Genomic DNA, 24963 nt, shown 5'->3' with positions numbered 1-24963 from the left:
ATGTTTCAACTAGGTGAACAATTATTGTTTAGCGAGTATTTAGAGCGAGAGATAAAAAGTTAATTTTATCCATGTCATTCACCGCAGCATCTACCAACGCAGGGATTAGACGATTTACGTACATCTTAAACTGTAAATTAAGCAAGCATGCAATTGCCATTTAATAGCTGAATCGAAAATGATTAACAAAAGAAAAACAGATTTGCGCGAGAGCGACAGAGAGAGAAAAGTTAATTTTACCCATGTCATTCACTGCGGCATCTACCAACACAGGGAATTAGACGATTTACATACATCTTAAACTGTAAATTAAGCAAGCATGCAATTGCCATTTAATAGCTGAATCTAAGCTGATTAACAAAAAAAAAAATAAAAGGTATGCAACCCTCTCAGCGCATGTCATCACAGGCGAGAGAGAGAGAGAGGAGAGGAAAGGAAGGTAGTGGAATTCTATTCTACCTTCAGTTTGTTGTCTCGAGCCGAGCGGTCCGTACTAACCAGCAGAACCTTCGTCAGCAGTAAACTTTTGAAAGTAGCCTACTGCAGTGTAAGAAGCCCTTCGAGTGGTCGTTTTATAATAGGCGTCGAAAGCCCCCCCAGAGAGTTATTTTAACCATGTGATGAAGTGACGTCTCCTAAGGCTCCGCCTTTGGTAAAAAAAAAAAAGGCCGTCTGGATTAATATGTCGTGTCAAGGACTTATCGATTGAAAAGTGGAAAAGGGGTTTGATCGGTTTTCGCACGTCCTGGATTCAAAAGGTAAGCGTAGAAATTCGGTTACTGTGATTGCAAAATGTGATGAACTTCGATCCAACGATTTTAAATACTGGCCGTAGTACAGACACCCCAACCACAGGCCTACATAGGCTAGCCAGGCTATAAGTTTAGCCCAAGCAGGTAGCCAAATTCTCTCATTTTGCACATATTACCGGGATTGGTGAAACATATCCACAGTTATGTATATGTACATATATTTAAAAATAAATCAATATAGATTTGTATGTGGGAAACCAACGGGTATTATTTTACTTATGGGCATTAATTGCTTTCAACATAAAATATAGGTTTTCTGTTTGTATTATGATGTGATTTGAATGATTTTGAGGTTTATTTCCATCGCAAATGAATACTTATCCTTCCCCAGCAAATAATATACTGTATACAAAATTAATAAAATTAGACTTGTCAGAATGCACCCCCTCTCCATAATAATACGGCAAAACTGTGTTTACTGATTGCAGTTTTGCCGTATTAGCTATGGAGAGGGGGTCAGTATTCTGACAAGTCGTAATTTTATTAATTTTTGTATACAGTATATCATTTGCCGGGAAGGATAAGTATTCATTTGCGATGGAAATAAACCTCAAAATCATGTAAATCACATCATAATACAACAGAAAAACCTATATTTTATGTTGAAAGCAATTAATGTCCATAAGTGAAATAATACCTAAAAATCTATAACATATACATCAAAGGAATACTTCGATTCATATTCAGAAATAAATGCGGCAAATTAGACGCCGTGACTCGAGTGTGCCATCAATATAGGCCTAAGTATGGGAACCTTGTTTTGTCACCTAGGTTAGGATTGCATATCATTAATGGCAGATTGCATGAAGTTACACCTATAAAAACTTCTCTGGGTCACAACAAGTTTGAATTTATAATGAAACCCAAACTAAGGCAGAAAACCGAATGGTTAATCGAGAAATATAAATTTAAAGTCTTACTTTACCTTCTGGTATCACTTAGGTCGACGATCCTTGTCATCCATTTTCGTACCTGGAAAGCACCACGTTTGACACCGGAATCACCCTTCTTGAATATTCCATTGATACGAACACTTTATAATACGATTAAATCCTTAATTTACGCTTAAAATCGAATTTACAGAGCCGTCAAAAATTGTGACGCACACCAACGCACAGTTAGAGACAAACTGATCGTTTTTGCTTTCGTCAACTTCGAGGTAAAGTGAAAAACTAAAAGCCGGCTGTTATTTAGTGTTATTATAGGCTGCTATATCAATAATTGACGCGTAACTTGCATGGTTTCTTTTAGTTATTATTTTTCTCACAGTGAAATTATTTTATATATGAATGAATATTCTCAGTTGCATTGTGGAAAAATTAAGTTTCGTTCACAACATCGTTGTCATAAATCGGATCATTATTATTGGCACCGGTAGATCACGGGAATCAATGCTAAACGAGCGAGTATATGAGACGTTGCTATAACGTCTCCTTTAACCGGTATATCTTAAGTTTGCCGAAATTAACTGGATCAAACCCCGCTTCGAAGAGGTGATTGGCATCGTACTATTCTTCCGTGATTTTGATGTTTTCGGGAAGCCATGGATTTTGCGTGACCATACTAACATATAGTAGCTTTACTAACTGTTTCGCCGTCGAGAGTAAAGATCTGACAGCTCTGCTATTCCCAGTTTTGTTGAAAGGCGTATACTTTTTTACATTTGTACGTTATGTATTTACTTTCCATGGTACAGCAAACTCTTAACCTTTCCCTAAATTACATTGCGTGGTATTCATGTGTAAGTTGGTAGTCAATTACCAAACTGAAATAGCTAAATTGTGGGCATTTCAAATGGCGTTACTGGTTTGCTCTCTTGGACAACTCGAAAAATTCACATATGGAGCTTTCATTGGCTCATGTTAGGTCGTTTCAGCCATCTTTTAGTATTTTCCCATGTAGAAATCCTTCACCCCTTTAGGCTACTCGAAATATTTTTTGACCTATGATTACGCAGGAGTCATATGCATACAGTTGAAATACTGAAATTTCATTATATGACTGTCGTTGTATTAATGTCATTATTGGATTTCATTTTTTATATTGCTGGGGACCACAAGATGATTTATAGATCTCTTGAGACTTCTTAAAAGTTTCTGCAAGGCGTGTATTGTTTACAAGGCAGATCAACACACACACACACACACACACACACACACACCGTTGTTTCCCGGCATGGGTCTGGCACGAATATATCAACTCAAAGTAAATGGAATTTTACGTTGGTAATATCAGTTAGTACCCACCGTAGCTTTTCGTGTACTGGGAAAGTAGTGCCTAATTATGCGTGTGTGATAAGTTCTTATGCATCTGTGGCCATTTATTTACTTATCAAGTATTCAAATAGAGGCAGGGAGAGAGAGAGAGAGAGAGAAATGATATAATGAGAGAAAGAGTACGTTCGGACTAATAACGATGATTGCCGTCCGTAAACAGCATCACGAGATGGGGAAAAACGGTCACGAACGCATTTCACAGCCAGGTCAAGCTGGGTCATTTATATAACACTGCGGTAATCTTCAGGAAAGGACTGAACAATGGATTTGTTCAATGGGAACTGTTTTCGTCGTTGTTATGCATCGGTTTTCGGGCCTCATTGTGAGCCATTGCCACTCGTACTAGAGAGCTGAGCTTGCTTCAGGTTTCAGTGACAATTGATATTCACATCATGAGTTTAAAATCGTCTTTAGCCTAAAATTACAATGATATATTACCAAAAGTCGATTCAGTATCTGATGATACAAACGAAACATTATATTTAATGCGGATAAAACAATTTTAACAATACAGTTTGCTACTAGTCTCATTCACCAGCTCTTTATGTAAATATAACTCCCAGCATGCAATGCAGTCTTCGCTTCTCTAACCCCTAATTTTTAGATGTATTTGCATTTGTACCTTTTATTAGAAGGAAGTGGAAATCCTTTGACTTTATTTCGTATTTTCATGAGACATTTCTATCCGCAACGTAATTCTTGGTGATATTGTGGGTAAATATATGTACTTGGAAAAAAAAAAATCCCAGGAAGAGGATATTGATAATCGATTGTTTGCGTGTAACTCCAGGCCTATGTTCGAACCCGGGTTGGGGCAGATGCAATTATAAATTATATATCTCCATGTGAATTCGTTCTTATATGATGTTACATGTTATAAACACAATGCGACAACTTACCTCTTGTGTATCTCAAACAGGTTGGAAATGAATCAACGACAATAAATAGAGAACTGCCGATAAGTCATTAACTTCTGTTTAACCTGTTTGTGATATGTATGCGATAAGTTACCGACGTGTTTATGATATACTGTACTGCAGTGTGGATGCAACCTTTACTTTCGTATGCAATTTTCAGTGTATTTGATTTCCAAGTCGTATTCAGCCTGCTCATTGCTGAATTGTTCCTAAATATTTGAAACAATCAACCTCATTTATCCTTCTTCATCTAATGCTAGTTCGTTCCTTTGTGCGTACTCTTTCGTCACTACTTCTATTTTTATTATATGTACTTTTGAATCCCATCTTTACATATATGTTGCATTCAATTAAAAAGGTTTTGCAAACCTCGTGACGATTTAATGATTAAGACGGCATTATCTGCTTATTATAAGTCTAAAGATTATATCATTACTCTAATCTAAACCTTCTCTTCCATCTTTGACCACTTTTTTTAATCTTTACTTTTTTCTCATTGTAAAATCAATGAAAAGGGGCAAACAATAAAAGCAAAAGGAGTATTCTAAAACTGGGCATTATATCGAAATGTCTGTGCTCATTGTGGTATTTTGTATCTACCGGTTTACGTGTACGGTTGAGAGAAGAGTTGGTTTGCACCTCCAGTTAAGTGAAGAGTATCGTCGATGAATTCGATTTCAGAATCGCATGTGTATCGTCAGTTAAACTTCTCGATGACAGATGTAATAGTCAGCGTGGGCCACACAATGTCAGGACAAACGGAAGCAGAAACTCTGTGCTAGGAACATGGGCTCAAGCAGTCATTCGTCTATAGGTGTTTTAGACTTACTCCACGAATAGGTTTTAAGACCAAAACCTCGATTCCAGTTTAATATCTGTGATCTTTCGTTATTTTGATTGCTTCACACAACACCATCAAATTGGTTTTTATGATAGGCTTATATCTAGTATTCCTTTTATTATTAAAAATATTTGTTTATGAGAAACGTCATTTTATAAATCGTTCTTATATTACAACTGTTTGCAAAATTTTCGTCTCCATGAAGTTAAAAGAATGAATTGATGACTGTAAAACTAAAATAACAATTTGTTTGTAAAGTAAATTCGAAAGAACCTTAAAGTTTTGTTTATATAAAAATTATGGCCAGTAGACAAGCCGTTAACATGGGGGAAAATCATGCTATTTTTCCGTAACTTTTTTCGCAATAAATATGATGTAACGGATGTAAAGAATTTGTTAACACGCTACTTGCAACATACAAATATGCGTGTTTATACACTTACATAACCTTTTTTGAAGCGTTCAGAGTATGACGTCAGTAACCACGATTGATTTCCTGCCAGTTCGTAGAATTTAATCGATCAGTCAAGACTTCAGAGAACAGTAGGATCCCTAATTGCTTCTCGCAAGCAGGCAGCACGCATACCGGTATACCTGTGTGGAGGCTTATAGGTATACTGGATGTCTTATAGTGCTTCAACATGATACAGGTTTTTAGTCTGTACTTTTAAATCTAGGGTCAGTGGCGCCTTTTCGGGTCAGTTTCGACAGGTATGCCTGTGAGTGTGTAATCTAAGGCTGCCCTACAAGCCATGGTGCCAGGGACCAAAGTAGTTGTGACTCAGTCAGAAGTACAAGTGTACTAAACAAATCGGTCTATTGAGGGCCACCTCTGGTGTTTTCTCAAGTTTCCTCAGGAGCAGGGACAGATGCACGGCGGGATTTGAATAGGATATAAACAGTAAATGAAGCGGATAGAGGAGAATTAGCTAAGTAATTTGGCACGGGATCAGGTCATAAATACGGTGATTGACCACCAATCGCCCGACGCTTGAGACCAACAGCGTCTAACTAAAAATCGGTGCTCAGAACTAAGACGTAATGCCTGGTGGGAGGATATTATTGGTGAACACCAGGGTAAATGGAAGAGCCGGTTTTTTTTTTATGCAAGGTATTCGTATCTGTTCCAAGTCCTGGTAAGAAGCCCCATGGCCGAGTTAGCGTGGTTGGATTGCTAAATAAACCCTTGGTTGTCACGGGCATGTCAGCTAGGCTTATCCCATAAAGGGAGCAGGTCCCTATCGGACCACTGGAATAGTAGTAGTAGCTGAGCTGTGTCCTGGGTACCTTTTATGAGTAACGTTAGGAAAGCTGGAAGTTCATTTGGAATATACTTCTTTGAAGAAGCCAGTTTCCATATAAGAAGGCCTCACTCATTGCCATATATCACTTGAAATCTGAAGGCGGTGCTTAGATTCTTATTGGTCTAGAATTGTCCTGTCTCGTCATCAGCTAATTGACATTATTCATCATTTGCAGTGTGTTTTTTTAAACAGTTCTGATTTCGGTTTTAGGAACCGCTTCTTTACTTTTCCCCCCTTTAATGTTCGTGTTTCCTTCGGCCGTGGGCTACAAAAAGTCATAAGGTCCACTGTCCAAATGTAGGCTATACTCTGTACGTCCCACTCAGTTCAGCCAGCTGGGAAGGGTCTTATCATAACTTCCCTTCGCGCATGGCTAAAAATGGCTTTGTAATATAGTCTAATATAGTCATTACGACCTCTATAACCGACCCTTTATACGGGAGGGTACATCTAAGCCCTGCCGTGAGGTCAGGGAATGAATTCCGCCCGAACGATGGGCCCAGAGCCCCGAATTCGTCAACTGATTATCATTAATTATGAAGATGAGCAGCGTAACGGCCTCTGCGCGGTTCCTTAATACTGTTAGTTCTGGGGAAAAGGGATTTTCATTATGGTAAGCTTTTTATTTACTTTTTCCCCCTGTAGGAGGGTAGTGCAATCAGTGCACCTACCGCGGCGCACTGTAGGCATTACTTAAGTTTCTTTGCACCGTCCTTGCTTAAAGTTTTGGCCTGCAACCCTTTTCATTCCTTTTACTGTACCTGTGTTCATATTCTCTTTCTTCCATCTTACTTTCCTCAACCATCTGAATAGTGTAACTGAGGTTTTTATCCTGTTACACCTTACAAACCATTTTATCCTCAATTTCCCCTTCAGCGCTAAATAACCTCATAGGTCCCACCGTTTTGGCTTTTGGGATAAATTCTATATTGCAATAATTCCTATTCACTTTTGCCTTTTATCATTTTATTATGAATTACTCATATAACAGAAAGTAAGGTTCGTCCGAGGTGCAAGCCTGTTCTTGTTATTTAAGTTATAGGATTTTATAGTTCTTAAGATGAGAAACCGATTTCAAACAAAATCGAGAATGAGCAGCGCCCGGCAAGAAATGTGCGCGCTTGCTTGCGCTCGATTGCGCAAGCATGCTTGTAACTCTTCAGTTTCTGTTTAGGTATATAGCTTTTCTAAGGGTAATATAGATATGTCCATCTTATATTCACCAGTATTTTGCTCACCTTTAAGATTCCCATTAGGGAGCCAGATTTGGAATATATGAAGGTATCCTGATATATATATATATATATATATATATATATATATATATATATATATATATATATACATACGTGTGTGTATACATACATAAAATATTATATAGGTAGATAACGTATGTATTTTTACACATTACATAACATCTGTACCTTAAATACAGTCATTTCAGGCCATTATTAGCCCACCATTCAATTACCCACGGATAAGAGTAGACTACCCCAGTCATTTGGCTATAATTTCCCTTTATACCCGAAACCGTACTTATATATTTTTCTTCCTTGCAGAGTGACAGACAGCACAGTTAACGGTAGAACCGTAATACTCGCTCGCCCGCACGAGAACCGTGCCAGAAATTTTCGCGTGAATTCCATTTGACGTAATTACGAGTTTCGCCTTACACGCATTTGCGACTTCTTTTTCTTCTTCTTCTTCTTCTTCTTCTTCTTGCAGACTTCGTGCATTCCCTTGCCCTCTGCTGTGCTTGTGCGGAGTTAATTATTACTGTTTTGCACGAGGATTTGCTTTTCTCTTACGTTCTTATTCATTTTTTAATTTTTTTTTTATTTTTATCTTAGATGAATTTCCCTTTGCTGGAGATTTCCCCTGTTGTAGGGAAAGCGGTCTTGGCTGTGTTGTAATTTGTGTAGATTATCCTGTGCATTAAAAGTGCATTTTATTTTCCCTTTTTCTGGTCGATAATCATAAAGGAGTTTTGATTCCTCCATACTTGATGTTGTGATACAGAGTAATAAGGTAGATACTCTGCCTGCTTAGGACAAATTGGAAGGATCAGAAATACTGAAATCCTGAGAATCAACTGAGAGCAGACTAGATTCATCAGAGCAGAAGAGAAGAAGCAACATGGATTCGAGAAATGTAAAAAACTTTACAAATTACTTTACAAAAGGAACATAAACTATTTTCTGTATGAAACAAATCTACAATAAGTTTCAGAGTACAGGAAAATTCCTTTCAAAGGAAAGAAGTAACAGCGATTCCCAGCAGTATTAAGGGGTACGAGTAACTGCAGAAGTTGCAAAAACGGAAAATCCACAATTGTGTCATTTGATGTACATTTTGTTAAATATATAGAAATGTCTCTCTAGTTTTATGTATACCTGCCTTGTGGGTATGTATATTCAAATTCAAAAGCTTTATTTTGGACACAGATGGCCATAGACAAACATTCATGAGCACACATGAAAAAAATCTTGAAAACTCGAAGAGGATGACATTGAAAATGCTATGTATGAGAAATGATTTTGAAAGACATGACAATATCAGGGCGTGGATGAGACGTGGATTATGAAACTAAGTGATTCTCCATACTAAAAGGACATGCATAATTATGTAGCATGTCTAAATGAAGGTCATAAATAAAACTGCTAGTGTCCGTATCAGTTTAAATCTTGACTCTGTTATTAATTACAAATTGTATATATATATATATATATATATATATATATATATATATATATATATATATATATATATATATATATATATATATATATATATATATATATATGTATGTATGTATATGTATGTATGTATATGTATATATTACATACATACATACAAGCTTTTGCTATAGTAATCCCCCAATCTTTCTAAGCCTGTGCATGCTATGCAGATTCCCGCAAGCAGTCTTGCAACCCTATACCTGCCTCCGTAACGTGATGTTACGAATTTAGTACACATTTCCCAGAGGGAAAAGTAGCTTATGCATGGACTAGTCATAGCAATTTTGTGAAAGAGGGAAGGGGGAAATTTGACCCCGAGTCATTAAGGGGTAAAAGTCGTCTTCCATGAATTTTTTTCCCCCTCGAGAAAATTCAGACTTAAAGTTTATAGTTTTAGGTTTATTTAGTTGCTTGTGCGTGTTGGACTGTGTGAAATCAATCCTTAAGACTGCCTGAAGTTGTATTGTTGTTAATTTTGGTTGTATTTTGAATGGCGTTTTAGCTTTGCATATCATATGAAAAAATATTTTGCATGACGGTTTATCTTTCCGTAGAATATGTATTCATTGTCAGTTTTATTGAACTGAATTAAACAGAGGGATTTCCAATTATTGTTAACATTGCCTCTAGTATTGTAGGCCGTTTCATTTGTTTATGTAAGGGTGTATAGTAGTAAAATTAATTCGTAAATATTTTTATAATGTTTGTTATATGGATTCACACATTTAAAAGCCCATTAACTTCTGTAGTATTTGTTATATGGATTCACACATTTAAAAACCCATTAACTTCTATAGTATTTGTTATAGGGAGTCACACATTTAAAAGCCCATTAACTTCTACAGTATTTGTTATATGGATCAACACATTTGATATATGGATTCACACGTTTAAAAGCCCATTAACCTCTACTAAACAAAATCGTCAATGTAAGACGCAGCAAGAGAATGAAATTAATTATATGTATATAAATTTATAGTTAACCTCCAAACCACATACTGTATATTTGCACGAGATACACACTGTTGTTTACACATTGCAACAACTCTTTGTTTACAAAGCTTCATGAGCATGGAAAACACACGAAGCCCTCATCGCCTAGGTCCAGACACGGAAAAATTTTCCTTTAGGTAATCTGGAGCTGGCTCTACTCTGGAGAGAGAGAGAGAGAGAGAGAGAGAGAGAGATCATCTATCAAACCTTAGTACGCATAGACCCTCAGGGCCCGAATTCTCTCATTACCCTAGTGCGTGACTTTGTCTTTAATTACAGCCCCGCTTGATCACCGCCAGGTACACACACACGGCGTTTTTTAAGCCGTTATTAGCCAAGAAGGGACGTTTACTGGTTGGGTTTCTCGGTGTCCACAGAATGGGAAATTGGTTTCGGGAGAGTTAAGCCTGCTTGCTTGCTTGGAAAGTTGCTGGTGGGAAATTCAAGGAGGGATTTGGGGTAGAGACTTTTTTTGCTTTCAGGTAAACTTGATCCTATGATCCTTCATTTGTTGCCTGTAGAATTGATTTCTTGGTGGTCACCCTTCCACCTGATGGCGTGCTTTAAATGCTTAATCTTGTGTGACCCACTTAGCAGGCCACATTTCCATACTATTCCTTTGAAAATCTTTGCAGAAATCTCATTAACAGTGCGTCAAACTCCTCCACATATAGATACTTCCCCATTCACCTGTATTTCATATACTGACACTTCAGGCCAAGTCCATTCGGTTGCAATACCTCATATATATATATATATATATATATATATATATATATATATATATATATATATATATATATATATATATATATATATATATATACATACATACATACATACATATACATAATATATACACACATACAGGTACATATACTCCAAACAGCAAAAATTCACCTTGAATAAAGTTATCACTTTCCCAGAGGACCTCAATAATGCGGAAGGTTCAAAAGAGGATATTTTTCATTTCCAGACTTTTCTTGCGGATGGAGGCAGACGAGCCTCCGAAAACTTGGAAATAAAGAACCTCCTCTTTTGAACCTACCGTATTATTAAGCTCCACTGTTCGACATGTACAAATGTGCAATAACAGTACGCATATCTTCAGGCTGTAATTTACCAACGTCAAATGCAATCGTGACAGCCAGTAGTAGCAGAAACGAAGAGAAAGTACATTAGAGTTCAACGCATTTTATTACAGTTTTTCACAGACGTAAATTTCTACTTCCTGCAACGATCTGTGTTTCGCCAAATTTACGACCTGGCAACTACGGCCGTGATGGAATGAATGGCGTTATGCCCCTTGCAATTGATTTCACGTAGTTCATTTTGCAAAGTCTCTCTCTCTCTCTCTCTCTCTCTCTCTCTCTCTCTCTCTCTCTCTCTCTGTCTTGATTATGTCTGTTTTTTTTTATTCCAGAATACTTGAACGGAAATATTTTGGGAATCTTGACCTCATTAATTGACACTCCCACCTCCTCCTCCCGTCCCCTCCTGTCCCATCTCAACACATCCCATCCCATCCTCACCCATCCCCTCCCGCCCCATCCTGTCCCATCCCACCATCTTCCATCCCATCCCATCCCACCATCTTCCATCCCATCCCATCCCATCCCATCATTTTCCATACCATCTCATCATCTTCCATCCCATCCCATCATCTTCCATCCCATCCCATCCCATCATTTCATACCATCTCATCATCTTCCCATCCCATCCCATCATCTTCCATCCCATCCCATCCCATCATTTTCCATACCATCTCATCATCTTCCATCCCATCCCATCCCATCATTTTCCATACCATCTCATCATCTTCCATCCCATCCCATCCCATCATTTTCCATACCATCTCATCATCTTCCATCCCATCCCCCCATCATTTCCATACCATCTCATCATCTTCCATCCCATCCCATCATCTTCCATCCCATCCCATCCCACCCATCCCTTCCCCTCCCGTCCCATCTCTTCCCATCCCGTCCCCTCTCATACTATCCAATCCCATCCCATCCCTTCCCCTCTCATCTCATCCATCCCCTTCCCTCCCATCCCATCCCTCCCTCCATCCTATCCCGTCCCCTCCAGCCCTAAACTGTCCCATCTCCTTCTATCCCATCCCGTCCAACTTCCTACCCCCGTCCCATCCCATCACATACTATACCATCCCGTCCCGTCTGTTCCCTTCCCGTCCCATTCCATCCCATCCTGTCCCCTCCCATCTCATCCTATCCCCTCCGTCCCATCCCATCCTCCACACCCCCCCATCTCGTCCGTCCCATCCCATCCTCATCCACCCCTCCCATCTCGTCCCATCCCATCCCATCCTATCACACCCTCCCGTCCCATCCTATCACACCCCCTCCCATCTCGTCCCGTCCCATCCCATCCTATCACACCCCCTCCCGTCCCATCCTATCACACCCCCTCCCATCTCGTCCCATCCCATCCCATCCTATCACCCCCTTGAAATTACCGTTCCTAATCTGACTACCGCTTATTTTTGGACACAGTTAAAAATATGAGTCTGGAAACATTTCCAGCGGTTCTTGCTAATCTTTATCCTGCTTGCGCACGCGCAGACGCTCTCAGCTGCAAAACTTGTATTAGTGGAGATTGAATGTCCATTGGCTGGAAGGGGAATGGGTCTTTGTTTAGCCAAATCCTCACATCTATTGTCATGTATCCTCATATTTATTCTCATATTTGCCCTTATATCCTCATATTTATTCTCGTATTTATTCTCATAATAATTCTCATATATATTCTCATACTTATTAGCTCACATCCGCCTTGGGCCAGGTAGCGACATTGTCACGTGACCTATCGGTTATTCCATAAAAAAAATAAATGAAACTTTTTTTTTTATACTAACCTAAAAAGTAATTGTAATTGTTCGTAATTAAAGTATATTCTCTTATTTTAGAATTTACATTCCTTAATATAATATTCATTCTAATAGTTAGGGATTAAAAAATGTTCTGTCATTTTAGACTATACAAATTTTTAGAATATTTTTAATTGTCTTGGATTACCTGGTTATTTTCCTTTTAGCATTCTGTAAAAGAAAGCTATTTGTCTGTCCGTCCGCACTTTTTTCTGTCCCCCTTCAGTCCTTAGAAACTACTGAGGCTATAGGGCTGCAAACTGCTATGTTGATCATCCACCCTCCAGTCATCAAACATACCAAATTGCAGCCCCCTAGCCTCAGTAGCTTTTATTTTATTTAAGGTAAAAGTTAGCCATGATCGTGCGTCTGGCACCGCTATAGGTGTCAACAACACAGGCCATCGCCGGGTCGTGGCTGAAAGTTTCATGGGCCGTACAGAAAACCATTAATTTAATCTTTTCAGTTTGATATATTTACCTTAATCGTTATGGATTAAAGTGTATCCTGTCTTTGTAGAATATACCATGCACGATATTTTTATTTATTAAAAATATATTTAAATATATCCATGATATTTTTAACCAGTAGGGACTTTTCTTGAGTTCACATCCCGAAATCACTGCAATCAGCAATGGGTTACAATAAGGCCTGAGAGATAATGAAGTTAAAGAATAAACTTGGGTCATGAGATATATTTATGTTATCCCCGAAAACTTTTATTATTATTATTATTATCATTATTATTATTATTATTATTATTATTATTATTATTATTATTATTAGCGAGGCCACTAAGTCACATTCCTAGGCTGTCAAGGTTTGTCTGAAGGCTTTGTCAATTGTCAGCAAATGGAAATTGACACGTTAAAGAAGTTGAACAGCTGAGTTAGAAAGGAATGGATGAAAGCCACTAGGCGGATAGTGCTGATGCTTCAGGGTCCAAGGGAATTTGCATAAGTATCATTTATCTCTCTCTAGATGTATGATAAATTCTGTTATTCTAAGGTGCGTCCACACCACCGTTAAACATGTCATGTACATGTTGACAACTTATTGCATACATGTCTCGAACAAATTGGCAACAAGTCGACGGCCGTGTTGCAGAATGAACCTTTGGCAAATGCTGGATAATCATATGGAGTACTGGGTAGACAAGAACTACTTATAAGTTGTTAACTTGTTGTTGACTTGTATTCAATATGTTTGTGATGTGTGTGTGTGATGAGTTGGCGACATGTTTATGAAATGTTGTACTGAAGCATTGGACGCACCCAGGCTCTGCAAAGTTTCAATCGTTATTCCAGTCTAAAACTCTCCCTCTTCTATTATAATCATTTTTATTATCATATTTAAATTTTTTCTTGAGTACGTCAGGTACTTTTTACCTTGTATTTCGTGCCAATTGATTTCTGATAACAGACTTGCGTGCTTCTTCAGACTTCCTGTCATTCTTATGGAATTTTGTACCACGCAATAAATGTCAGTGGAGAAATACATTATTTTTTCTCAACTCTTGACATTTAGGTTTAGTCTAAGAAGCACCTCCCTCGTAAACCAGTGATGTTCAGCTGTGTTGGGTTTGGTCAATATTATTATTATTATTATTATTATTATTATTATTATTATTATTATTATTATTATTATTAAAGGACCAATGGAACAGAGAAATTCGACAGCGAGGCACATTTACTGCCTATTGGCGGCGCTGCTGCTCAGCAAATCTGGTCGCTCTCGGCAGGAAAGGAAGATCGGGGATCAATGGTGACTGCGAAAGATCTCTGTTAAAATACTAGTTGTATAGATGGCCTATAGTGAATGCCAACTTCCTCGATAACCAGTGAATCTTACAACAGATCTTAAAGAATGCTTGAAGCTGGAATAGGGTCACAGAGAGGCCGAAAAGCCGAACAAAGCAAGTGAGGAAGTCGACAAGAAGAAGAACACCGCCAAAACTCCTACTCGCACGCCAGCCATTCCTGTTGCATGAGGTAGACTCGAGTTGGTCATATGAGTTCGTGTATTTACGCGCGGCCTCTTTCGTTCCATAGAGACACGCCGGCCAGCACGGGGGGGAGAGGGGCCGAGGGTGGATTTAGACCGGAATTATACAGTCGTTAGCGTAATTTTAAAAAGGCGGAGGAAATATTTGAGATGAAAACATATTATAATGATGCATAATGGGGCCAGATAATAGTAGGTTATTCCGGGATACTCAGTCAGTGGGGTGGAAGGGGAGAGGGAAGCGGCCGGCAAGGGGTTGTGGGGAATGGAGTCGTAGATTACGTACGTTTCTGTAATTCGCTACAAACACGGAACATTTTCAGAACATTACAAGTTTTTTTTGTGATGATTTATAGACTTTGTCGATTTATGGGGGGCCAGTTTTCCCGAGTTTTAAAATCTAATCTCTGTGAATCTCAGTGTTATTACTTAACAGTTACAGAAAATGGATTGCTTTAGTTTCATACCGGTAGACCCCGTAGGGGGTTAGTCCCATCAGTGCACCTCACGAGGTGTACTGTAGGCATTACTTGAGGTTCTTTGCAGCGTCCCTTCGACCCCTAGCTGTAACCCCTTTCGTTCCTTTTACTGTACCGCCATTCATATTATCTTTCTTCCATCTTACTTTCCACCCTCTCTTAACAATTGATTCATAGTGCAACTGCTTTGAGGTTTTCCTCCTGTTACACCTTTCAGACCATTTACTGTCAATTTCCTTTCCAGCGCTGAATGACCTCGTAGGTCACAGTGCTTTGCCTTTGGCCTAAACTCTACATTCAATTCAATTAAATCAATTCAACCTACTATGAGTATCAATGAAGATTTTTACCATCATTTAGACCTAAGAAATCGCGCTAAGACTGTCATCAATATCCACCAAAACCTTATCAGATAGAGGTAGATACCGCATTAATGTTTCCACTAAATTTGATAAAAATCAGTTCATTCACTCGCGAGATAGTGTTGATATATTCTATAAAGCTATATTGACCTGGTAAAGGTCTGCGATCTTGCGTTGTTTGTCTGTTGTGATAATTGTTATAGATTTTACCCATGTGCTAAAATATAAATAATTTAGTATTATTAGTGATGGATGTATATATATATATATATATACATATGATACTGTACGTGAATAAATATTTTCGATTTTCAACTTTTTTTTCATAAGCTTATTCCCCTATTTCATGATACCGCCTGTTCCGTAAGCAATAATTTTCACAGGAAAGTGACGAAAATCTCCTTTTCCAGAGCACGAAGTAAAAAAAGAGAAACTATATTTTCATGTGCGTGTTTGGCTTTTGTCACGTCATTGTTTATTTCTTCTCAGCCAACCATGGTCAGTTTATATATATATATATATATATATATATATATATATATATATATATATATATATATATATACATATATACATACATATATGTGTATATTTCGACTTGTAAGTTTTGAAACAAGTATCCAGAGAAAGCATTTTCTTGCATCACGAAAACACTTGATTTGCAGTAATAATAATAATAATAATAATAATAATAATAATAATAATAATAATTACATAGCATTTTTGGATTGGTTATGCATTTTCAATACTCTTATAATAAATGGTTACTTATTCTCATCTTAAATCAACTCTGCTTCTTGCAGAGCATTCGCTCTCTCTCTCTCTCTCTCTCTCTCTTGGCAAATATCCTTTCATTTCCTGTAACATTATAAACTTGTATTTCTTGGCTGTAACTAAGCCCAGATCAAAATGATATACAGAAAAATGTCCACAGTAACCTCAAACCCTGTAACTTTCTACACTCTTTTGTGTTCCCAGATTCAAGTGATAACCCATAAATGTGACATATCTGCCAAGGAAAAAAAGGAAAATAATAGTTTCAATTTTAACCTTACACAGATCTGAGTTGCCCATTATGCTGCAGTTTTATGGAAGGTCCCACATTGGTCTATTGAAAAGGAATCCTATTTACTGACGTTTCAAAAAACAATTTAACATGTTCTTTGCAGCTTCTCTTCGGCCCCTAGCTACAACCCCTTTCATTCCTTTTACTGTACCTCCGCTCATTTTCTCTTTCTTCCATCTTACTCTCCTCCACCCTCTCCTGATATATTTGTTTCATTGTGGAACTGCGAGGTTTTCCTCCTGTTACACCTTTAAACCTTTTTTTTACTCTTAGTTTCCCCTTCAGCCCTGAATGACCTCATAGGTCCTAATGCTTAGCCTGTGGACTAAATTCTATATTCCATTCCATTCCACATTTTAGCCTCTGAATAAAATTAAGTAAAATGCAGTACCAGCCGTGAAGTTTGCAAGAACGCCTGCACTGGTCAATAAGTAATCTTGGAACTGTAGTACTAGGGTGGCCACGGAAGAAAATATATCTTTCTGAAGTATTGATTCATCTGTTGTGCTGGGGCAAGCCAGATTCCTTGCTTTTTTTTTATATTTTTTAGTTTACGTTTCTACATTTTTCGTCCAGGTTTTCCTTTCAGACAAATTACACGAGGTTTTGTTCCCTGTGATTGTATAGTGCGATTTGGCGCATGCGCGAGTTCTGTAATTTTACTCTGCTTTTGTTGTTGTTGTGGTATGTTGTGTTAACCTCACTATTAATGTTATTATTTTGTGTCTTCATAGAATACAGATACTTTACAAAGCCGGAAAAGAAATCCCTTTATGGAAGAGAACTGAACATTGCAGAAAATTAGGGTAATTTAGCAAGACAGTCTCTGTAAGAGGCGGAAGTTGAACACTTAAAAATATGAGCAGATAGGTCAACATGCTCAGCTCAAACATTTTACCATATTTAAACGGTGATTGTTGTTGTTGTTATGTAGTTTAAGCTGGCCTTATGACACATTAATTAATATAAACTAGGAGTGTAACCTTATTACTGTTGACTTGCTCATCGAGTCTAACTGATACTAGGCCTATTCTACTCCACCATTTATCGGTTTAATTAGTTGAGTCACGCATTGATTTTTTTTTATTTTTTGGTTAGTATATTCTCTTTTTATAAGTCTCGGCTAATATAATAGCGTGCTGATGATTCCTCCCACCACCCAGGACCGAATTTGTGATGGGTTTCGGCAGGCGGTGCGGCTGTTGGGCTCTGAGCGAACTGGAGCTGGAGAGGTCCCGGCACCAGGCCACCCTCGAGGAGAACACCAGATACCAAAGGCACATACAGGTGGGTCATCGAGGTCATACAATGGCACTGATTATTGTAATGAATGTAGGTTAGCAATTAAGGCCCAGACTAGCGAAGGCTGGTCTGAATGTCGTCAGGCTCCGCAGTAAAATGGGATTGGTTGGTCTAGGTAGGTCTAGTTTTTTTTTTTTTTCTTAACTGTAACATATTAAGACAAACATGAATTCCTTCTTTAGCTCTGTGGATAGAAGGACCTTTCGTATCTCGATTAAGAGCAAGGAAATATTATTAAAGTATGAAAGGGAATTCTAAAGAATTCTTGAAGTTAACGTAAGACTATTTTCTTGAATAACTGGTTTGGAACGAAGTACCAATATGAATAGCTCCTAGTACCAGTGTCATTTTCTTTCCATGGAATACCTTTAAAACTTTTTATCAGCCTTCTCTTCCTCTCCCTCTGACCATGATTGACTTGCCTTGCTGATTTATTGCTATAAACTTCATTTTTCTTACAGGATTTGAGAGATGAACTGGCCACCTTGCACAACACCGTGGCGGAGCTCGAACGAAGGTACTCGGACCTCTCTGCTCGGTACCGTGGCACCGTCGCTTCGTTGGATGAGGTAACTTTTACTACGTAACCTGCTTGTCTGTGTTTAGTAATAAAGGTCTTGGCTAATTTCAACAATCCATGCATCTCTCTCTCTCTCTCTCTCTCTCTCTCTCTCTCTCTCTCTCTCTCTCTCTTCTTTGGTTTATGTTAGTGTTTTGGAAGTTTGTGGGCTCTAAAATATCTAGCTACTATTGCTTTAAAAGCTGTAAAAGAAAAAGTGTACCGAACCTTACAACAAACTTTAAAGGTTTATAGTATGCGGCATGAGGTTCTTAAGTAGGCCCAAGCAGCAAACAGTAAGAGTAAAGGATAGAAAAATAACTTATATATGAGTAATAATCTCACCGAAACCTGTCTGTCTTATTGGACATTATAAGGTGCTAATGCAGTCTTTGTGGAATCGTATTGTTTTCAGTCACTTCTTCGTAGTAGACCAGATTTAAAATGGTAGTTAATGTTTAGTTGAAATCCTGTACCTGAGAGAGAGAGAGAGAGAGAGAGAGAGAGAGAGAGAGAGAGAGAGAGAGAGAGAGAGAACAACTTACAGATGTCCCGAGAAGGAGAATGGACATACTGCAGTACTCGTATGAGAGAGGAGGAAGTCTCTCTCTCTCTCTCTCTCTCTCTCTCTCTCTCTCTCTCTCTCTCTCTCTCTCTCTCTCTCTCTTCCCGCCTGTTTTCTTGAATGCTCGATGAACTTTCTGCTTCTCCGTAGATTTCAGATCACGCAATCCAGTCGGTATTGTGGACAGACGAATAGGGTCTGGCTAACTGTAGCAAAGAGAACAATAGGTACTGCTGTACACGGTATTATGAGACACTGCAGTGTACTGAATTGTGAATACTGTACAATGTAAAGAGGTCTGACAGTATGCAGTCCCCTGACGAGAGAGTCACGGAAATATTAAGTAGATAAATGCGTGTAGAGTTGGTGAGTCTTCGTTGTAACGCACATAAACATGCATTGGGTTCGTACATAAATGCATGTGCATTTCGTAAATGCGTGTGGTTTCTGAAATCTGGACACTAATGCAGGTATATGAATAGATTTGGGTGTTGCAAATTATGCGTTTTGATGCAGATAATACTTCAGGAATACAGTTGGATTCTAATACAGATATAGGCTATACGTGTTTTGCAGGAATATTATAATGCAGATAATACTTGTAGTTTTCACAAGTCTGGGTTCTAATGCAGATACAAGGAAGTTGTTCTTTTAAACAGTTATTATAGTGCAGATAAATGCTTGTGGGTTTTTCAAATCTGGATTTGAAAGCAATTTATGTTGGTCTTGCAAATATGGGTCGTAACGATCTTTGCAATTCAGTGTTTTACAAAAATAAGTGCATGAAAAATTTGCCATTTTTGAACATGGATTTAATTCACGAGAATTTTGGATATTGGGTTCCTAATAAAAACCAGGTGCATGTTTTTTTTTTCCAAACCTGGGTTTCAATGCAGAATGCAATGGGCTTTTCATATGTGGGTTCTATTTTAGACAAACATATTAGGGTCTTCAAATCTGGGTTTCAATAAAAAAAAACAGTACATGCAGTTTTTGCAAATGTGGTTTCTAAAGCAGGTAAATGCACCTGGTTTCTAATGCAGGTAAATGCATATGGGGTCTGCAATTACTAAATCAAATGAATAAAGGTACTATAAATTTAGGTTTTAATACAAATAAGTACGTGTGAAATGAATTGAATATAGAATTTAGGCCAAAGGCCAAGCACTGGGACCTATGAGGTCATTCAGAGCTGAAACAGAAATTGACAGTAAAAGTTTAAAAGGTGCAACAGGAGGAAAACCTCGCAGTTGCACTATGAATCAATTGTTAAGAGGGTTGAGGAAAGTAAGATGGAAGAAAGATAATACGAAAGGAGATACAGTATAAAGAACGAAAGGGGTTGCAGCTAGGGGCCGAAGGCACGCTGCAAAGAACCTTGAGTAAAGCCTACAGTGCCCTGCACGAGGTGCACTGACGGCACGAACCCCGCGACCCCTACGGGGTTAAGTATGCGAGGGTTTCACACATAAGAATACTGTCAACAAATACATGTTTTTCTGTGAATCAGACTTATGAGTTAAGTATACTTTTGTTCGTCCCTGTACTAAAATCTCTGATTTTCTTAAATATAGTTAGGCTGATAATGTACAAATTAACAGTCGTCATCAGAAACATTTTTATATTGGGTTCTCCCTTCAAGGGGACTGTCTTGTCTACTTCATCATCTCCCATCAGATTTAGGTCTTCATTTACGCCCTTCTCCAAGATATTCTGGGCCTCCTTACACATCTTGGTCCCGCTGCTTCCATATCTAATGCTTTTGAACCTATTCCTCATCCATTCTCATCACATGTCCAAACCATTTCAACTTTGAGTGAATTAGGCAATTCTCTGTCGCTTTCATATGCAGATATGCATAAAACTGGGTGCTGTCCAGTATATCCTTTTAAATGAAGTGATTACAAGTGAGTAATTCTTTGTAGATTAACAAGCAAGTCTCACAGACGTGCTGTAATCTTTGTCTGTTTCTAACCAACAGGTCAATGATACGACACTACGCCTGAAAGATCATTCGTCAGACCTCGTCGATGAAAACAGGAGACTGCGGTCCAACATCGACAAGCTACAGGATGAGGTATGACCTGTCATGTCTTCTCAAAACTAGTTAATTAACTCCACATGGGCTCCCATCATGCCATTGTGATTAGAAGGTTGAAGCTCTTTCAGTCCAGATTAACCTATAATCTGATTTTGAATGGTGTGTGTGTGTGTGTGAAAGAGAGAGAGAGAGAATCAACTATTACTTGAACATTCTGGTGCATTAGTTCCAAATTAGCTACTCACCTACAGGTATTAAATGACAAAATAAGACATCCCACATCCTGTAAGTTTTTAGAATATTCCCACCATATTTTGGGAGACAAGTACTTTATTTTATTTATGATTTTAATACATATTTGACTTGGTAGTGTATTTTTAACTTTTAAGTGCAAGTGAAAGATAAGTTTGTATTGATTAATTCATTTTTAACCTGCCACTATGATGGCACTGAATGGCCACAGGTCCTGCTGCCTTGCCTGTACAGCTTGGATTAAACCCCATAAAAAACCATTTAAATAAAGTTTGTGAGAATGGATTTTTTTCATTCAGTCATTATTGCTCCAACAGGCAAGAGCCCTCCGGGAAGAACTGGACAATGCAAGGGCAGATGCGGAGGAGGAACATCGCCGTCGAGTGAACAGCGAGGTGGCTTTAAACAGGGACCTGGTCGATGCTGAGAAAAGGTGCTCGAGCAAGTTACGAAGAGCAAACTCCCTGCACGAGATGGACACCCATCAGTTACACCATGACATTGACCGTCTTCAGCATGCCCTCCAACGAGAAAAGCAGAGTCACAAGATGACAATCAGGGAATTACATCGTTATCCTTACACATACTGTCATCCCCACCACATTTACAATTGCTCTGACTGTGTCTATGACCCCATGCTGCTCGACTGACTTTGGCGGTATTGAAGGGGACTGTTTCCAGCTACATCCCAACTAGGAACATTTTAGCTGAATCTAGCAAAAGGATAGCTGTTGTTGTTACTATTGTCATTACATGATTGATGATGGAGTTCCAAGGTGGGCTCATGTAGGAGTTTTGAAGCTTCCAGCAGAACAGATTTACATTTGGAGATGTACACAGAGTTAGCACAGGTGAGTGCCCTTCATGCAGGTGGTAGCCTGATTGTTGTTACTTTGGTTTTTGCGGGAATGTGCAAGGAAGAGAACCATACATGAGCTATCCAGATGGTTTTCGTATCACTGCAACTGAGTTGTTAACCAGGGCAGATTATGGTATTGTAACTGTTACATTGGGATGTAGTGAGAATGTTCAAGGAATTGAACCATTCATGTTGAGGTGCCTGGCTGGTTTTCAGATTACTGCATTTGGGTTATTGCCTTGGAAGATTGAGATAAGAATGATTTGGTATGTGATGTAATGTGAGAGCCCCTTACATTTGGTTGTATTTCTCACATACTGTACTGTAGTTGGCACCACTGGGAAAGATTTAAGCTACAAGAGTTATTGCTGTTCATTGTACTCGTATCTTATTGCATCTTGAAGGAATGCTAATTGTAGTTTCTCTAGATTACCAGCAGTGTGAATAATACCAAGTAGAAGTGTTTGGCATTCAGCTTGTCATCCTTGCTTGTCCATATAATTCACTTGGATGATGTACTGGATTAACATTTTGTACTTGATAAACAAGTTGAACAAACGACTGGTCTTGAAATCTGTGTCAAGATGGCACATGCAGACTTTTTGGTCATAGTTCATACATAAAGACAGGAAGATGGATATTTAAGAGACAAGGCATATTTTTAATAACAAATACTTAGAGTTTTAGATTGCAGTGACTGATTTCATTGTATATATTTTCATACTGAAATGTTCTTTACATAAATTGCCACAGTGTCCAGAAAAAGTAAGTTAACTGTTGGCATGGAATGAAAGGGTTCCTTGTACCCAACATGAATCCTACAGTTTCCTATTCTTATCCTTGATATTCTCTCTATTTAGTAGCTGAATGCTAACCATTGCTGCCAAGTGGAATAGCACAGTTAGTTTTTGTGTGTAGTGCCACATCCTTTCGAAATGACGAAACAAAATGCCAAAACGCCTAGTCGAATGTGAATACATTTTAGGTACCTTTATTGTCATTGTTTTGCATAAGCTTTTTAAAATGTTTACATTTTGTTTAGAAGATTGTTGTCAAATGAGTTTTCACTAAGTTCATTTGCAAACCAAAAGCTAGACTTCATGTTGCAAGTATTTTGTTACACCTGTAACAAAAAAACAAACTACCAACCTTTGTGGTTTTATACTGAATTTGCTTTTTAATTTATTCTGCTGTGAGTATTTTTAGTTACCTGTCAGATTACACTTGTCAACTCTTAGTTATCAACAGTTGAAAGCGTACAGGGTTTAGACTTGAGGTGAATTGATTTATGTAGTTATGGTTGTACCATTGCACTTAACCTTCCTGAATCCCTGTAGAATAGCCTTAGATCCTTGTAGGCTTTACTAATGTACTACCATAAAATATTCACTGCAGACTGTAGAGCTTCATTGTTGCTGGTATTTTTCATTGTTGCTGGAAACACTCCTCTTGAGTGAGTGAAGTTTTACAATGGCAACATCCAGTGAGAACATTTCCCCTATTTCATTCGTAAAAAGATCCCTACACGTTACGAGTAATTCCAGGAATATGTCGTTTCTGAATCCTGGTAGTACAACAATTAACCAGTGTGCCTTTTCATGAATAATGTATTTCAGATCTTGACTTGAAACCAGACTCTACGGTCAGTTGTAATAAACAGTGGCTACTCACATATCTATGTGGTTGCTTGCTCTGTATAATTCCAGCAAAGAAAATAATTTGAATACTAGCTTAACTGTGCTGTGAGCTAATCCTGCATGTTACAATATACCAACTTTCTAATATTCTCTGAGCAACCACAATGTCTGATCTGTTTGGTAAGTAGAATGATTCTGAGGTTTTAATTTGCACTAAAAATGTGAATCAGCCCAACTTCCAGCTTTGTGTAGAACTATTAGCAGTTTAATTTAGTTACCTAATCCTTTTCCAGATATACAAATATTATTTTGTTCAAACTACATTTGTTGTTGATTGCTCACTGAATTAGTCTTCCCTTGTTTTCCTTAGTAATTCATATACCTGTTACATCCCTGGTAGGATGTTAAGTTTGTGCTATATCCTTCTTATTAAAACTTTCAAAATTGCCTCGGTGCAGTAAATTAAACCAACATAATAAAATTCACATAGAACTTTAGTTAAGTTGGGAACTGTCATCTAGGTTAAATATGTCCAATGTTAACTTAGAAGAGAACTGACTCAACTTGAAGCAAGATTATTACAGCACTGCCCAAATACTCCTCTCTTCTCCTAACATTCAGCCTCCAAGAGGTGTATGCTTGCTACCCCTGTATGAAGGTTAAAAAACACCCTTTCCTGGTAACAAACTGAAGACGTTGTAATTTAATGGCATTCACAGTGCTTGCAATAAAGAAATTTACTTTCACGAAAGTGAGAACTTCACACAGTAGGAAAAAATCAAGTCCGTGTATATTGTAGTAAGTTGATTCTTATTTCATGGTTCCTTCAAGCTTTACTTTGTTAACTTATTCAGAGGATATAAAATGCAGTTAGGTGATAAAATTGTTCTTGCATACTTAGACTCTATGGTTAATTTTTCTTTATCGCATAAGTGAACAAATTTAATCATTCCTAACCTCTGCAAAAATTTAGAATTAAATCACTGTCATTATCATGAATGTAGATATGTTATGTTGAACATGTTTCATTGCCATGCCTTGCAGGCAAATAAATTCTATTGTCAGA

General features: G+C 38.0%; 1 protein-coding gene across 1 annotated transcript; it reads left to right on the top strand.

Moving 5' to 3' along the window:
- Nucleotides 1–463: 463 nt before the first annotated feature.
- On the top strand, nucleotides 464–24963 carry LOC136838425 (nuclear distribution protein nudE homolog 1-like). The gene is made up of 5 exons (XM_067103300.1): nucleotides 464–758; nucleotides 17846–17969; nucleotides 18446–18553; nucleotides 21090–21185; nucleotides 21719–24963. The coding sequence occupies exons 2-5, from the start codon at nucleotides 17859–17861 to the stop codon at nucleotides 22049–22051; spliced, it is 648 nt and encodes a 215-aa protein (XP_066959401.1). The 5' UTR covers nucleotides 464–758; nucleotides 17846–17858; the 3' UTR covers nucleotides 22052–24963.

The sequence above is a fragment of the Macrobrachium rosenbergii genome, chromosome 5, assembly GCF_040412425.1.
Source record: "Macrobrachium rosenbergii isolate ZJJX-2024 chromosome 5, ASM4041242v1, whole genome shotgun sequence".
NCBI lineage: Eukaryota > Metazoa > Arthropoda > Malacostraca > Decapoda > Palaemonidae > Macrobrachium > Macrobrachium rosenbergii.
Note: the sequence above shows the minus strand (reverse complement) of the source record. Positions and strands in the feature narration are given on the sequence as shown.

Coding starts and splice junctions, on each gene's coding strand:
- LOC136838425 (XM_067103300.1), top strand. CDS start 17,859: ATGGGTTTCGGCAGGCGGTGCGGCTGTTGGGCTCTGAGCGAACTGGAG. Junction 17,970..18,445: donor GATACCAAAGGCACATACAG/GTGGGTCATCGA, acceptor TTTTTCTTACAG/GATTTGAGAGATGAACTGGC. Junction 18,554..21,089: donor CCGTCGCTTCGTTGGATGAG/GTAACTTTTACT, acceptor TCTAACCAACAG/GTCAATGATACGACACTACG.